Consider the following 18,298-nt stretch of genomic DNA (forward strand, 5'->3'; position numbering starts at 1 on the left):
GCACCAGATCTTATTTAGGGGCTTCATAGCAAAGGGGGTGAATACATATGCACGCACCATTTATTTATTGTTTGTAATTTTTTTCATTTCACTTCACCAATTTGGACTATTTTGTGTATGTCCATTACATGAAATCCAAATAGGAATCCATTTAAATTACAGGTTGTAATGCAACAAAATAGCAAAAACGCCAAGGGGGATGAATACTTTTGCAAGGCACTGTAGGTATTCTAGACACATGGTGAAGTTATGGTCCTTAAGTAGCTCTGGTCCAGGGCGTTACGTGCGGCTTTAGCCTCCTTGAAGAAGTCCTATAGCAATAGCCAAACATGACAGTGAAGCTAGTAGATTATTCCCTTGGCTCAACGCACTGCAGTGCTATTTCTGTGTAACATGGGACTACTTAAGGTGAAATGGATAGTGTAGCCTAACTGTACCTAAACAAGAAGTGCCCTAAATGGAATCAGTGGCTATAATCCACAGGTTGTTGACTAGGGATTGATTGAATTATCCCTGATTAGACTAGTGTGACATTGTTAGGTGTGGGGTGTCCTGACTAGCCTGACCTGGCAATGGGAAGTATACAGTCTACAGAGTGGAAATTATATTTTCAGTCAAAGCACATGGTTATATGACCACATTTTCCCCTTATGTAACCGCTGAATCTGCCATTGCAGACATTTCTATTGTATCAATAATCTGAGAAGTGGGGGGGACTTCTGGGTGGAAATAAGTAAGTACTAACTTTGTGAGGGAGTTGTACAACTTGCATTACATTGCTTTCTGCAGTGTGGTGGTCAAAAATGATTAAGAAAGGAACGGAAAGTGTGCTCTGTTACCCATTACTGCCACTTGGTGGACTGTAGAACAAATTACATAAGATTAAATCAAAATAGCCTTTGTGCTGCGCTATTCTTAGTTAGTGTGAATAAAGTGAAGAAAAAACGATATGCTGATAGCTTTATAGCTTTAACTGATTTGGTACACAAAAATTACATGGATGTGCTTTGTTACCAGACAATATAGATCAGAGTTCCAGTGCTTTGATACTGATTCTCACCAGTTGTGTTGCTGGTTCTGTGGAAAGTACAGGTCACATAATGACATAGACCGTTCAATAACAATAGGACGTTTATGAGGTGAATTTAATATGAACAATAATGATGTGAAAAAAAAGGTAATAAGAGGGTAATAACAATGCTTGGATCAATGCCCTCTCAAGTATTATTTCAATACATAACAAAAAATAGATAAAATGTGCATTTTATGCTGTGTCCTTAAACACATTACCCCCTTGAATAAACTGTATCAACTATAATTTGGCAAGTAAAGTGAACTTGAAAGAGAACAACTGCATAGCAAAGCGAAATGCAAGCATTAGAGATTTTGACAATATTGGGCACTCTCTAACTCACTGATCCCCAAATCCAAAGGTCCTGGTATTTAGTTGGGCAGTGGGAGTCCAATGGCTGATATCACAGAGGTGATGAGTAGCAGAGTGCTGACTAAGACAACTTGACTTCCAGAGCGATACACCTGGCGACCATTCAACAGCTGGACTGGGCGATGGGTTCCCACCATAGGCTTTCCATCATCAAACTGAAGCTGAGAAAATGCAGCAAGCTGTAAGACACAAAGATTAAAACATGTTAGACCAGTGGCGCACCACAGTTTCGCTGGCCCCCCACAAGGTCTAAGCAAGGCCCCTACAATTCTTCCTACAATTCTAGCACATTTCCTGACAGCAGGTAATTGTATGATTGTACAGGTATACTGTCAGGTATAAAGGTGACATAGATGAGGTACAGTATAATGTCAAAGGTGATTCTGTAAAGCACCTGTTGCCTGCTGAGAGGAATTGTATTTTCAAACATCGTCCAGACGACAGCTTCTGCACAGGCGGGTGTGGTGAGAGAGCCCTGGTAGCGGAAGTAGCTGGTCATATTACCCCGAGAGGGGATGAGCATGTCCAGGGACACATCACTAAGGGTAGTGTTGGAGCCTAAAGGTGGACACAATAAAGACAATGGAAAATAAATATACAGTTTTTATTGCCAGGAGGTGTCTGAGAAAGGCCCGAAAAATTGCCAAAGACTCCAGCCACCCGAGCCATGGACTGTCCTCCCTGCTCCCGTCTGATAGGCGGTACCGGCGCACCGGGTCTCGTACCAACAGGCTCTGAGACAGCTTCTTTCCCCAGGCCATAAGACTGTTGAATAGTTAACTACCCCTGCCCTCCCTCTTTTCCAGACTTTCCGCACTGACTACCTGCTCTGTCTCTATGCTCAACCACAGGTCTCTACCACTCAGGCACACACACCTACACTGACACTCTTCTCATTCACACATACTCACAACGACACACACTCATGCACCCACGCTCACACACTCAGTACTGACGCCACACACATACAGATGTAGGATCTTAATTTGATCACCTTGCTGCAGGAGAACTTTCCTGCAATGCAGGACATTTTAAACTTTGGTAGCACTTTATAATAACTCCATGTAATAAAGCATTTGTAATGGATTAGTAAATAGTTTATTCATCATTTATTCATCATTACTCCCACATTTGTAAATGTTCGTAACCTATTTAATAATGATTCAGAAGATAATTTATAAGATGTTTAATATACAGTAGGTCCTTATAAACCATTTACTAGTCATTAGTTAAGTATTTTTGCATGGACTCATCTAAAGTGTGGGATACTTATACCTTAAAAATACTTTATAAATGTTTTGAGTTCCAGTGTTCTGACCAGAAAATAAAGTTCTGAAGCGGTTCGAACCAAAAAGTTCCTTTTCGTTCCTTTTTTAAACTGTGAAATCAACATCATTTTTAGATTTAGCTAATTCATTTACTCCTCCAATTAGTGTCGATAGCGCAGCTTGCTGTGGAACAGGTAAGAGTTGTTTACATGTTTGATTGGTCAGATAAGTGCAGGCGCAAGATGCGACTGAAATTTCACAGATGGGGAGAGAGCGAAATGCTGCTTGGCTTGAAGCGCTGAACATCATGACATGACGTGAATTGGAACATGTTTACGCTATACTAGCATTATAACTTCACAAAATTACAGAATAGGCCCTTTTCACGTGACGTCAGACAACTTCCGTTCTGCCGCGATGCAGGTTATGTTTACATCCGGTGTCGCTTAGGAACGCTTAGCTAGTAGCACATCATTATGGAGTTCACCCAGTCCCTTTCACATCTGCCACCAATACGACTTAACGACGTAGAACGACTTGCTGACAAGTGGTCCCTTACTTCAAGATCGAAGCTTGATAAAGGCTACAAGTTCTTCGTTGAAGGTTACCTGTTTGATTATGAAGGTACGTGTTTATCTTTATTTAGCTTAAATTAGCCCTATGCTAGCGAAGGTTATGAGCTGACGAGTTTCTGTTTTGCAGCCTCTTTTTAATATTACTGCTGTTTGTATCGACCGTAAAATAAGAGTCAGTAATGTATTAATGGCTAATGCTGCGCCCTTTCTCCCAATCACTGTATTGAAACAGTCTCAAGTGTAGTTAACGGTGAGGTGACAGTGAGAGGGCGATGTTACAGGTCCATGAAGAAAAATGAGGAGGCTCATCGGCTTCAGGTTTCTCAGATAAACAGTTCTCTAACATTATGATAAGATAGGTTAAGATAGATAAGTTTTCTTTTTGTTGTGTTTTGCTGCGGTTGCAGATTTAATAAGAATGATTCCACAAAGTTCCACTGTGGATCAGTTTGTTTCTCAGTCTGAGCTCTGATTTTGTATCATTAAACTTAATACACAACGAAATTCTTACAAACCGATGTGGGTTGTTGACGGCAATAAAGACTGGGAAAGATTCTGTGATAACTCAAAATGTTCAAATTTTCGATAAGTGTTGGCACTACTTGTCAAAGGTTTCAGAACAGCCAATTTTTCTTAATTAAAAAAAAGAAATTGGGTTTTGAAAATTGTGTACAGTAGTTTATAATGAAACGAGAAAAAATGTTTCGTAAGTACAGCACTAATTGTTATGTCTCTATGAACAGGTTACACTAGACTCTGCAGAGGTTCCTGTGGTACTCAATCACATGTCATGTTCCTGCTCTGCTGGGAAAGCACTATGTAATCACATAGTAGCACTTCTTTTCAAAGTGCTCACTATGTTACCATGGGCTTTAAGACAGTGCCATTGCCTCTGTCATGCACCAGCGCACTGCAGACCTGGCACCGGCCTAGGACACAGGTCAGACATTATTTGTTACACTGATGCAGAACTTTGCAGTTTGTATTGACTTTTGACAATGTATTGTTCATCATTATTATATCACAGGGAATTGTACCAGAGGCCACCAATGATATGGCGGTGTGTAAACCAGCGGCTAAGAAAAAAACAAGTGTCAGAGCTGGTGTGAAGTGCACACTGTACCGAGCCTATGATGGTGAGTCTGAATGAGCCCCCGCCTGTACTAGAGCACAAAGACTTTAGTGCATTTCTAAAATAATACAAACATAAAAGTGATTATTATTTGTTACTTTTTATATAGACTTTCAGTGGATATTTTTTATTTGTATTAGAAGCATGTACGAGACTGGATGAGTGTGGTTGTCTTTTTTAGTGAAAAAGATAAGGTGGCATTTAATGAAATCTAAACTTGACATATCTCACTTTCATGCCAGGGCCTATTCCGGATCCTCACGTCATGGCCAGTGCTGAGAAACTGAAAGACATCCGTCCACAACCAGGGATTTGCAAATTGCTGCACGGGCTTGAGGGCCTTAATTTGGTGGACTCTAAATTTGGCCCTGTGCCATTTGGGTCTGTGCTTTCTTACCAGTGCCCTCTAGAATTAAGTAGAGATATTATTAAACACCCTGGTGCCAGTGAGTTTCCTCAGTTGCCTATTGAAGGTTACAACTTTAAATTTCCCATTGATTTTGAGCCCAACTACATACAACAATGTCATTTGGACAGCCTGATTGTGTCAGAGGAGATGTCTGCTGCTATTGAAGCAGAAACAAGAATGCAGTCAGAATGCCAGCTGTGGAGCCAGGTACGCAAACCCCGACTGACAGCCAGCAGATTCCGTGAAATATGCCATGTTCGTGGGGAGTTGTCTGCCAAGGCTTTGGCAACCCGCATTCTGAGAGGAACTCCTCAGACAGCTGCTATGAGAAGAGGGTTGGATCTGGAACCTGAGATACTGAGGCAATATTCTGATTTTTGTGATGTCTCTCTGAAACAATGCGGGGTCATCATCCACCCTGATTCACCTCACCTTGCAGCCAGCCCGGATGCTAAAGTCTTCTGCCCAACAGAAGCACCACCATTTGGTCTTGCTGAGGTTAAGAGTTGCGATGCTGAAAATGTTACCCAAGTTAAACACCTGATCACAGTTAAAGGCCAGGCCTGCCTTAAGAAGAGCCACAAATACTACTATCAGGTTCAAGGCCAACTCGCCTTAAGCGGACTTCAGTGGTGTGACTTCATTACAGATACCCGCACTGACTTCACAGTTGAGAGAATCTTTAGGGATGAGGAGATTATCCACTCAATGCGACAGAAGCTTGATCATTTCTATTATAACATCTACATGGATGTCTTCTTAAGTTATAAAACATAAGGCAGAATTTTATGTGTAAATAGTGTTAAGGTAAATGTGGAAGGTGAACCTTTGACATTTTTTTCTTTAACTGCAAATTAACTTGTCATATACTGTATATCTCCTATGTACTGAAACACACATTTTGAAAAGGATTGTGATGTAAATGTCGACATGTTTTTCTTTAACTGCAAATGAACTTCATTGTGTTATATACTGTATATCTATGTATTGAAATACAAATTTTGAAAAGGATTGCGATGTTGTAAATGCTCTTACCAAAATCAAAAAGGATTGGAAGCAGTTGCTTGCAAACATATATTTAATAGTTCCATCAGTGCCATGACACATAAGCACATAACATGGTTAATAGTTGGATATTTTTACAATATATCACATTAGGTTCATTAATAGCTATGAAAAAGTTATTACCCTTAACAAAAACATACAGTATAACATTAGATCAATTAAATTACCAACAAAGTTAATTCATATTTACATTTTTTTGTACATACAATACAGTAATATAAAAGTACTTCTATTTACAGCCCATCTAGCTTACTCAGGAAATATACAACTTCCAGTTGACAAAAACATCAGACTGGTTTGTCTCCTTTAATGTCAAGAGGTCCCTGATAGTTCGACATGAGGCAGCAGATGGCCCACAGCTGATTCACTGAACCCACTGTGGAAAGAGGAACAAGCCCATCCCAGATATGGTACTCCTTCACCCTCCGTATGGCCCTCTCGACTAAAATCCTCAGCCGGGCGATGGCCTGGGTCTTAAGAGTGTCCTCCCTGCTGAGCTGAGGAGATTTTTTTCAGTGGAGGGATGACGAGTGTTGCCCCCACTTCTGACAACATCCTCTCGATCAGGAAACCCTTGTCCGCCATTAATTCATCTCCGGGCTGAAGTAAATGCAAGATCTGACATTTCCGTGTTATTTCCATGTCGGAGATGGAGCCTGTGTAGAGCTTTGATACAAATGTGATAACACCACATGGAGCTACACCAATCAGCCCTTTAAAGGTGGTGTGATTTTTGTAGCTCGAAAAGGTTTCTGACTGTAGTGAGAGGGAGGATGGTGTTTCACAGCGGATCTCGGTGCAGTCTACTATAACTCTCACCTGAGGGCAGTAGAGCTTGAACTTATCAGGCATTGTGGCCTGCACCTGCTCTCTTGTCATCCACACCGGCAGTGAGCCAAGAACCTGGTAAAGGTAGCTAGTCCATGTTAAAATGATGCGGCTAACTGTGGACAGGCTGACCTCAAAGATGGTAGACAAGGTTTTCTCCTGAAGCCCAGCTGCAACACGACACAGAAACATAAATAGTTCATCAATAAGTGGAAGTTTTCGGTGAGGGCTAGGTGTCACATGTGCCGTTTGCTGTGCCTTAGACCAGTATACAAGCCGTGAAGCAGAGGGATAAACAGAATCCCAAAACACGGTGAAGACCTCCTTTGAGCTGAATCGTGTGTAGTAGCGATAGTCCTCATCTGTGACACAAAAATTAAAAAGGAGTGGATGCTGCTTCTTAACTGTCAGGTGCTGGATCTCAATTTCTAGGGACAACACTTGCAGCTCCAACTCTCGAATTCTTTGAGTAGCACTGTCCAGTTTACCTTAAGGGGAAGAAAAAGCATACATGTTGGTAGGTTAGTTATTACTCATCTATCCCATCCCATTTTCAATAAATAAAACTGAAGAAGCTTCTAAGATGGATGAGGTTTAAAACGCCAAGTCTTTTCACAGAGAGACCAGTTACTCCAAATCGTAGTATAAAATAGTATTTTTACTTAACTGCCATATACTTTTACTTTTTTTGCCAAACAGATACATGGTTACTCTTATTTGTAATACTAACCAGGAGAAGGACGGCAGGCATAGTCGTGATCGTTTGTCACTGCAGGCAAAGCACCCTCTGTGCTGTCAGGCATCTCATGATCAGAATCATCCAGGACAGCAACACCAAGACGCTTTCTTGCTCGCTGGTAAACTGACTCCCGAGCTTGTGAGCCGCCTCCTATATGTGTGAAATTAACCATATGCTTGTCATGATACATTTTGGTAATCACTTTTCAGTCCCTAAAATGACAAAATGTAGCAGCTATATTGCATCAGGATTAAATTATTAAACATTTTGTACAAGTAATATATTATTGGATTACAGTAGTATTACGTTTAACGCTGTCTACCTATCCTTACCCCAATCATTCCAGTGGAATCTAGACGGCACTGATCCCTGTTTAATACGGATCCGTCCACTGGCCGATGTGTATCTATCCTCAGGGGGAAAGTGCTGACTGCAAACAAAGGTGCTCCCACGAAGAATCTTAAAACTTGGTCCCTCATCTCTCCTGATCGCCCTCACCCAACGGGCACGTATTTCTCCATCAACAGGGAAATCGTGAAAACTCAGATACGGGAATTTCTGTTTGTTGTTTGAACAAAATGGTACACTGCAATAGCATCTTCTCGAAGATTGTGCCATGCTTCGGTGTTGGATGGGATACTGTTGCGATACAGACACCGAGAGAAAAGAAACAGCTAAATTAACATTCAGCTTTGACCAGGAATCAATATTTATCTAGCTATCATGCACAACAGTATTTGAATAGGTGAGTTACTATACATTAATGAATAAACTAACTGCCTAACAAAGGGTTAGATAGCTAGCTAAGTAAACTTGTTACATTACAGCCAGGCAGCAATGTAACGCTACCTTTTAACGTTATCGGTATCTGGTACTAAGTTGTTGTTAGCTAACGTTAGCCCACTTTTAAGTAACTAAGGCAGTGAACAATTATGAATTAACAATAACGTTAGCAAGTTACAAACCATTGCATATACGTAAACATTATTACTCTTAACTTTACTAATTTAACTTAAACGTACCTTTTGGAATTTCTTCAAGTAGCTAGCTTGCTAGTTAGTGGTCAACAGTTGTATTTTCGTTGAGAAGTCTCAGGTTACGGGCGAACGGAAGTGAAGTTAACCTGCTACGCGGAAAGGCGGAAGTTAGATGACGTCATCGTGAAAAGGGCCTATTATATACTAGACATTAGGAATATTTTTGGAACTAAAAAGAACGTTATTAACTGGTTCTCAAGATTTGAAATAAACGGTTATGTTCCGGAACACTAAAGATCACTTTCGTTCCTGGTTCTGTTTCCGTTCCTCTGAACATTTTGTTATTTTTCGGTTTTCGTTTCTGTTACCTGATGCTCCTTAAGGTCTCAAAATGGCCACTAGAACATATCAATGGTTAAACAATAAGCACACAATACAGTGGATGTTTAAGAGAATATATTGACAATTTTATTCCAAAACAGACACACTGTTGTAATTGTGTGGTGTGTAACTTCAGACATACTTTATGCTGAGTAAAATAATGATTGCAGCCAGTCACTTCTTCGAGCAGTGTAATCTCGGTTGACCCAGAACTAAAATATTGCGTAAATTGGTCAGCTGCGTGATTAAGTTCTTGGTTATTTTATACCTCAGTGGTCCATACATGTTAAAAATTGGTCTCCACCCTCGCTAAAGGAAACTCTCACATTTTCACTTTGAAATTTCAGACTTTATTTTCCCTTACAAAAAATGTATCAACCCCTACAAAAATGTCCATTAATTATAATCCACATAATAATTCACATTTCCTGTTGCTGCAGGATTATTTTCCTACTGTAGTAAACTGGCTCCAATTAAGATCCTACATCTGGACACACACACCCACTCATCACCATGCACACACCACATAGCTGCCATAGTGATTATAGTGATTACTATTACTGTTCGCTGCTGCTATATTGATTATTATAATTATTATTACCATTGCTATTTATCCTGCTACTAGTCACTTTTACCCCTGTTTACAAGTACATACCTACCTCAATCACTCCAGTACCCCTGCACATTGTATTAATGCTACTGGCACCTGTATATAACTGCATTCTCGTCTTTCTCTTTTTTTTGTTTTTCTTCTCATATACAGTGCCATCAGAAAGTATTCATACCCCTTGACTTTTTTCTTCTTTTTTTACACACAATACCCCATAATGACAGTGAAAACATGTTTTTAGAAATGTTTGTACATTTATTGAAAATGAAATACATAAATATATTATTTATATAAGTATTCACAACCCCTGAGCCAATACTTCGTAGAAGTACCTTTGGCAGCGATTACAACTGTGAGTCTTTCTGGGTAAGTCTCTAAGAGCTTTCAACAAACGGATTGTGCAACATTTGCCCATTATTATTTCAAAATTCTTCAAGCCACGTCAAATTGGTTGTTGATCATTGCTAGATAACCATTTTCAGGTCTTGCCATAGATTTTCAAGTAGATTTAAGTCAAAACTGTAACTCGGCCACTCAGGAACATTCACTGTCTTCTTGGTAAGCAACTCCAGTGTAGATTTGGCCTTGTGTTTTAGGTTATTGTCCTGCTGAAAGATGAATTAATCTCCCAGTGTTTGGTGGAAAGCAGACTGAATCAGATTTTCCTCAACGATTTTCCCTGTGCTTAGCTCCATTCCGTTTATTTCTTATCCTGAAAAACTCCTCAATCCTTAACGATTAAAAGCATACGCATAACATGATGCAGCCATCACTATGCTTGAAAATATGGAGAGGGGTACTCAGTAATGTGTTGTATTGGATTTTCGCCAAACATAACACTGTATTCTGGACAAAAACTGAATTGCTTTGCCACATTTTTTCCAGTATTACTTTAATGCTTTTGTTGCAAACAGGCTGCATGTTTTGGAATATTGTTATTCTCTACAGGCTTCCTTCAATTCACTCTGTCAATTAGGTTAATATTGTGGATTAACTACAATGTTGTTGAACCATTGAACTCTGTAACTGTTTTAAAGTCACCATTGGCCTAATGGTGAAATCCCTGTTTCCTTCCTCTTGGGCAACTGAGTAAGGAAGGATGCCTGTATCTTTGTAGTGACTGGGTGTATTGATACACCATCCAAAGTGTAATTAATAACTTCACATGCTCAAAGGGATATTCAATGTCTGCTTTTTTTTTTAAACCCATCTACCAATAGGTGCCATTCTTTGTGAGGCATTGGAAAACCTCCCTGGTCTTTGTGGTTGAATCTGTGTTTGAAATTCACTGCTCGACTGTGTGGGGTGCAGAGACGAGGTAGTCATTAAAAAATAATGTTAAACACTATTATTGCACACAGAGTGAGTCCATGCAATTTATTATGTGACTTGTTAAGCAAATTATTACTCCTGAACTTATTTAGGCTTGCCATAACAAAGGGGTTGAATACTTATTGACACAAGCTTTTCATTTTTAATTAATTTGTACACATTTCTAAAAACATAATTCCACTTTGACATTATGGGGTATTGTGTGTAGGCCAGTGACAAACAATCTCAATGTAATCCATTTTAAATTCAGGCTGTAACACAACAAAATTTTGAAAAAGTTAAGGGGTGTGAATACTTTCTGAAGGCACTGTATATTAACTTTATTTTGCATTGTTGGGAAAGAGCTTGCAAGTTAATATTTCACTGTACTGTTTTACAGCTGCTGTATCTTGTACATGTGACAATGAAACTTTTGAAACCTTTCAAACATGGCAGTTGTACTATGGGCACTTTCACATAGGCCTATCCCTTTATGATCCCGATCCTGGAGTGTTGTCTACCTGGATCTATCCTTTAAAATGCTACATAACAATGGCTGTTGTTTATAGGATTATATAACTTACTGGGATGTTTAATAGTGTTCAGAGCATTTACAATGGCGTCATATTTCTTGTTGGAGCTTCCTGATTCCTGAAAATATACGATAAGTATCATCAATTATATGTCCTAACAACCCAAATAAAATTCGCACAGTTGTACATCTCACGGATAATCTCATAATAATCAGTTAACAGAATTAAGATGAAAAATACCTCATAAAAGAATCCAAGAACTCCAACCCCTGCAGGGTCTTTCAGAGCTTCCGCCAAAGAGTTGTATTCCTCTTTTATATTAACAATATGCAGCTGAGGACAAATAAATGAAATGTGAATACTCATGGTGTATGTAAATGTGATTGCTGTATAATTACTGTACACATACTGTACCCAAATGACTGTAAAAAACAATGCGATAAACACAAATCAAGAGTATGAAAATGTACTGTGAATGTTTCCTTTCTTTTGGTCATCAAACCTCCATGGGATATTGTTCTCCATCGATGGTGTGTTCTGATCCAGGGCCTCCATCCTTGCCCCAGTGCAGGTGGAGTTGTACTGCCTTATATGGCACCGCCAGATCTCCACCCTGAACCTTCGCTGTGGAAGGCAGGTCCACTTGAACTGCAGAAAGATGAACGCTTTAGTCCATGTAAGAGCAGATATGTGGAGTCCTTGGACCTTACATGTACCGTACTATTGTATTGTTCAGTCTATGTTATGAAGCTTTGAGCTTAGATCAGATCTGTGAAATATCAAGGCATTGAAAGGGTGAATAGGCCTTGCTATTCGTGTTCAATACAACTACAATACACCATGCTGATATACTGTATCATTAGCAGGGGGACATTGTACTGTAAATGTAATGCAGCGTCTATATAGAAACTTACCAGTGTGACCATTGTTTGTGATGATACTGTGGAAGGCCTCTTGGTACCCAGTGAATGTAAATGGTGTAAGGCGTCCATCTGGTAGAGTTCTTCTCATCATAATATTAATTGGAGACTGGGCTCTTCTGCCACATGCTCCAGCAACCGTTGCCCAACCATCAGGTCCTTCACAGCGAACAATGAGACAGAACATTATTTATGTTTAAAGAACTTTGATTCCAATGGGTATTTTAGCAAATGTATGTGTAACAAGTGTTGAATTTCATGTTTTATAATTACACAAAATCTGAATAGTTCCCATGCCTGGTATTAGTGTACATTCCTTTTGTTGTTGTAAGTGCCCTTTTTAATGTCGCATACTTCCTTCTCCTTCTGTATTCCCTGCCTCCCCCCCTCCCCCCTTTACCTCTTCCCTTTCTACTGTATGTGGAAGAGGTTCATGTAAAATTGTCCCATGAAAATCCTCATCAATCCAATATGTTAAAACACAGATATTGAGTTTATATAGTCACTGACATTGTAATAATATGACCTTCTACCAGTATATTGTGATTTCATGCATTTATGAACTTTTCATCTGTTGATTTGTGAATGCTGTACATGCTAGCTAGTTATTGTACTTTTCTCTGTACATGTCGTCATTGGGCTAGCATGGCTATTCATGTCCCCTGTTGTTCATTTATACTTTACAGAGGAGTTGGTGCATAAGGGCAGCACAACATTTCATTTATGGATGTTGTTTGTTTCTTTATCAGAAAATAAATCATCATTAGATCAACCCTGATCCTCTGGACACCTGTCCGCCAATCAAAATACAACATAGAGGCAATCTACATGGTCACATACAGTGTATACGGGAGGTATTCAGACCCCTTGACTTTTTCCACATTTTGTTACGTTACAGCCGTATTCTAAAATTGATTAAATTGTTTGTTTTTTTCATCAATCTACACACAATACCCCATAATGACAAAACAAAATCAGGTTTTTAGAAATGTTTTCAATTGCATTAAAAATAAAAAACTGAAATATCACATTTACATAAGTATTCAGACCCTTTACTCAGTACTTTGTTGAAGTACCTTTGTGCGCGATTACAGCCTCAAGTCTTTTTGGGTGTGACGCTACAAGCTTGACACACCTGTATTTGGGGAGTTTCTCCCATTCTTCTCTGCAGATCCTCTCAAGCTCTGTCAGATTGTACGGTGAGCGTCGCTGCAGAGCTATTTTCAGGTCTCTCCAGAGATGTTTGATCGGGTCCAAGTCCGGGCTCTGGCTGGGCCACTCAAGGACATTCAGAGACTTGTCCAGAAGCCACTCCTACGTTGTCTTGGCTGTGTGCTTAGGGTCGTTGTCCTGCTGGAAGGTGAACCTTCGCCCCAGTCTGAGGTCCTGAGCGCTCTGGAGCAGTTTTTCTTCAAGGATCTCTCTGCACTTTGCTCCCTTAATCTTTCCCTCGAGCCTGACTAGTCTCCCAGTCCCAGCCGCTGAAAAACATCCCCACAACTTGATTCTGCCACCACCATGCTTCACTGTAGGGATGGTGCCAGATTACCTCCAGACGTGACGCTTGGCATTCAGGCATAAGAGTTCAATCTTGGAGCATCTGGTTGATGAGGATTTTTTATTTATTTAATAAATTTTAGAATAAGGCTGTAACGTAACAAAATGTGGAAAAGGGAAGAGACTGAATACTTCCCGAATGCACTGTATGTACTGTATATGGTTTACCTGTGCAGTTGCCACCACATGTAACCTGGGACTGGTAGCACCAATCTAGAGAAGAGATTTAAGGACATCATGAATCATCCAATGGTATGTTAGTGCTTAAGATACAGCATAAACAAGTTCTGTCTGAGTATTTCACTTCCTACATTCAAAATAAATGATATAAGATGTGTTGCAAAGTTCACTGTTAAGGTCAACCTTTGTCAATTAGATACAGACAGCTATAAAGGAACATCCAATATTATTGGCTTTTGACCTATACCATTAGAAAGATTTAATTGCCACAGTTGATAGAAATGTATATTCAGAACATTTCATTCTCTGAGAAAGTGGTAGTTGAATTTCAAAATAATTTGTCTAATTCAATAGTTTCATCGCCACATAGTGAGGTAAGCTTTGACAAAATGTCACAATTTCCCTCTCATTCCAGTGCATTTCATGAGAAAACATTGCATACTCCTTACAATAAGCAGGCTGTTGGGCTGATCAAGTCTTTATAATTGACCATTTATATTTCATACACACTGAGCATTTTGCCTTCTGATTGATCTGCTACTGTGAGTCACATTAGTTCTTTGTTGTATTACATTTCAGCCAAAATTACTATTTTATTAATGCGTACCAAGTGTTTACTGTAGTTTGTAATATATTTAGCTTTATAACTTAGCTAACTACATTTTCAGAGTAGCTTCCCCAACATTGTATACCCAATGCAAGTACACATAGATCAAGTTTCAACCCATTTTAGTTACTAGGCTTGAATAAATAAATAAACAAACTCACTTGCCCCTTGAATCTTCACAATGATGGCGAAGAAAAATGAAATAAGTAAATACATTGTGATTTGTGTTTGGTTGGGTCAAACGGATGAAGTTATTTTCTAATGATGCCAATAAGCAGAGCAACTTGTTCATAAATGTTGGGTGGCAAGTTCCTCTAGAAAAGGAAACCCCACCCACTAGGTTGTATCCATACCTGTTGATAAGATTTATTTACAGAGGGCTGTTCCCTTATCAGTTGGTATCTATAAATTGTTAGACATTCGTTAATAAATGTCATATACCCCAAACAAGAGCGATTTATAGACACATATGAGTCAAAATGATTGAATACATTAGCGAGACACTCCTTGTAGGCTATTTCCTCAAAACTATTCTGATTAGATAGTTGGCATATAATTTTATGTTTTGAGATGTGGTGTACTCTCACACATAGAGTAAACAGTAGCACATTTGTTTCCTTGGAAGTTGTGGGAACGTACGTTTTTGGTTTCCCATTTAATGGAAGTGAACACTTTGCCTGTTCTGGGAACGTTTATTTTTGGTTGCAGGGAGATTCTGAGAATGTTTTACTCTGGGTGGTTTTATTAACGCTCTGAGAAGGGAAATTATAGGTTATTTAGAGATTTTTCAATAACTTCCTTAAAACTTTTCACTGAATGTTTCAATAAGACTTTTTTAAGGAAACAAGCACTCATTAAGATTAGGTGTAGCCAATTAGTGGGCGCGGCCAACAAACCTGAACACACTTAACAAGATAGAGGATAGAGAGAGTTTTGTTGATGCTGAGAACGGAATGTATATCTTTTTTGGTCAAGTTAATTAATAAACATTATAAAACATTTTGCCACAGAAAATCCGGTGTTTCTATGTGAAACGGTTTTGTTATATTTCAGTCTTCTATAACTCAAAATTGAATAAATTTCAATTCTATATCTGACATGGTACAGGTGTCTTCTTGTTTTTAAGCCCATAACCATTAGTGTGACGTGTATACTTTTGTTTCAAAGAAGATTTGTTTAAGACTACCAAGAAACACTCTGTGTGACCCTGATTTAGCCCACTGCAGTAAAAGGTTAAATGTACTGTGAATGTTCCAAAGCCAAGCAACTATCCTGCACCATTCCCAGAATGTTGTGGGAAGATTGTATGCAAAATAGCCATAGGACAACCACGCTCTCACCAAGCTCTAAGAAACACATGGTTCTCAGAACATTATGTGCTAGCTGGGTACTGACCTTTGAGGCAGAAATAGAGTCACCCTGAGAGATGTCAACAGGGAGCCCCAAGCGAGATTTGGTTGGGGGGCTCACACCTCACGCCAAAACATTTTAGTGGCCCCCCTCTTGACCAGTGGAGAGATTTGTTTTTGTTAATTTTCTGTAATACTACACATTTTGCGATGGGCCGTAGAGAAAATGTTGCAGTTTTAAAGCAAGTTTTCTGCAATTCTACACATTTTTCCATGAGGCGGAGAGAAAACGTTGCAATTTAATAAACATTTCATGGGGCCCTAAGCGACCGCTTACAGTATGTTGCACACACACAATCCTTGTCTCAATAGTCTCAAGGCTTAAAATCTTTATTTAACCTGTCTGTAAACAATAGAAATGTACAAATACATTCTCAGTTGGTTGCATAAATAATGATGATTACTAAATGTTACATGAAATGTAAATATGAAAATCAAAACCGAATGGAAACACCTTTGTTAATATGTATTGGTAATAATTAACTTAATAGTGAGGCATGGAATAATATTTTTTGCTTTTGTCTTGCTGGATGTTTGAAATATGATTAGGTGATTTGAGTCATGCTTCTTGTGACACTCTGGCTCCATGGACTTTGATTATTGAGCCAGGGTTGTTCATTTTCTTTTGGGTGTATTTCTATGTTGGTTTCTAGGTGTTCATTTCTATGTTGTGGTGGTTATTATTCATGTGACTCCCAATCGGAGGTAACGAGTGACAGCTGTCGGCTCGTTATCTCTGATTGGGAGCCATATTTAAACTGTTGTGGTTTCACTGTGTGTTTGTGGGTTTTTGTTCCATGTTTCTGTCAGTGTTACAGAGGACTTCACTATCGTCATTTGTTGTTTTTCGTGGTTGCTTTATTAAATAAAGTCATCATGTTCACTCCACGCGCTGCGTATTGGTCCGCTTCTTCAGACGATCGTGACAGAAAAACCCACCATAGAAGGACCAAGCAGCGTGTCCAGGAGCAAGACAGCTGGACATGGGAGGAAGCGCCTGGTAAGGAGCTCGAGAGGCTGGCGATGGCCCAGGTGGGCAAATCGTGGTCCTGGGAGGACATGCTCGGGGGCAAGGGACCTTGGGGGAAGATCAAGGCCCTGGCGAGAGAGGAGCAACGGCGTCAGCAGGGCCATCATCGTTGGAAGGAGGAGAGGCAACCCCCAAAAAGTTTTTTGGGGGGCACATGGCTTGAGCGGCTGGGCAGCAGGAGGCTGCCACAGGGAGACGTGGAGAGAAGGCTATCGGATTACGGGAGCCATTGGCGAGTAGAGGAAGGGAAGTTGTTGCGGCACGGCGTGAGAGACTGATGTGTGTTACCAGTCCGGTCCGGCCCGTTCCTGATCCCCAGTTAAAGCCAGTGGTGTGTGTTCCCAGTACGGACCGGCCTGTTCCTACTCCACGCATCAAGCCCACGGTGTGCGTCGCCAGCCCAGCCCGGCCTGTTCCTGCTCCACGCACAGAACCTACGGTGTGCGTCGCCAGCCCAGCCCGGCCTGTTCCTGCTCCACGCACCAAGGATACGGTGTGCGTCGACAGCCCTGCCCGGCCTGTTCCTGCTCCACGCACCAGGCCCGCGGTGTGCGTCGCCAGCCCAGCCCGGTCTGTTCCTGCTCCACGCACAGAACCTACGGTGTGCGTCGCCAGCCCAGTCCGGCCTGTTCCTGCTCCACGCACAGAACCTACGGTGTGCGTCGCCAGCCCAGCCCGGCCTGTTCCTGCTCCACGCACAGACCCTACGGTGTGCGTCGCCAGCCCAGCCCGGCCTGTTCCTGCTCCACGCACCAAGGATACGGTGTGCGTCGACAGCCCTGCCCGGCCTGTTCCTGCTCCACGCACCAAGGATACGGTGTGCGTCGACAGCCCTGCCCGGCCTGTTCCTGCTCCACGCACCAAGCCCACGGTGTGCGTCGCCAGCCCAGCCCGGCCTGTTCCTGCTCCACGCACAGAACCTACGGTGTGCGTCGCCAGCCCCCTGCCCGGCCTGTTCCTGCTCCACGCACCAAGGATACGGTGTGCGTCGACAGCCCTGCCCGGCCTGTTCCTGCTCCACGCACAGAACCTACGGTGTGCGTCGCCAGCCCAGCCCGGCCTGTTCCTGCTCCACGCACAGAGGATACGGTGTGCGTCGACAGCCCTGCCCGGCCTGTTCCTGCTCCACGCACCAAGGATACGGTGTGCGTCGACAGCCCGGCCCGGCCTGTTCCGGCCACTCGCACCAGGGATACGGTGCGCGTCGCCAGCCCGACCCGGCCTGTTCCGGCCACTCACACCAGGGATACGGTGCGCGTCGCCAGCCCGGTCCGGCCTGTTCCTGCCACCCGCACCAAGTCTACGGTGCGCGTCGCCAGCCCG

The 18,298-nt window shown here is 41.3% G+C and overlaps 1 protein-coding gene across 1 annotated transcript; it reads right to left on the reverse strand.

Moving 5' to 3' along the window:
- Nucleotides 1-1,443: 1,443 nt before the first annotated feature.
- On the reverse strand, nt 1,444-14,752 carry ca4b (carbonic anhydrase IV b). The gene is made up of 8 exons (XM_041871111.1): nt 14,698-14,752; nt 13,918-13,962; nt 12,187-12,351; nt 11,775-11,920; nt 11,513-11,605; nt 11,324-11,390; nt 1,839-2,002; nt 1,444-1,623 (listed from the first exon to the last, which is right to left on the reverse strand). Exons 1-8 carry the CDS (start codon nt 14,750-14,752, stop codon nt 1,444-1,446), a joined length of 915 nt encoding a protein of 304 aa, XP_041727045.1.
- Nucleotides 14,753-18,298: the final 3,546 nt, after the last annotated feature.

The sequence above is a fragment of the Coregonus clupeaformis genome, chromosome 6, assembly GCF_020615455.1.
Source record: "Coregonus clupeaformis isolate EN_2021a chromosome 6, ASM2061545v1, whole genome shotgun sequence".
NCBI lineage: Eukaryota > Metazoa > Chordata > Actinopteri > Salmoniformes > Salmonidae > Coregonus > Coregonus clupeaformis.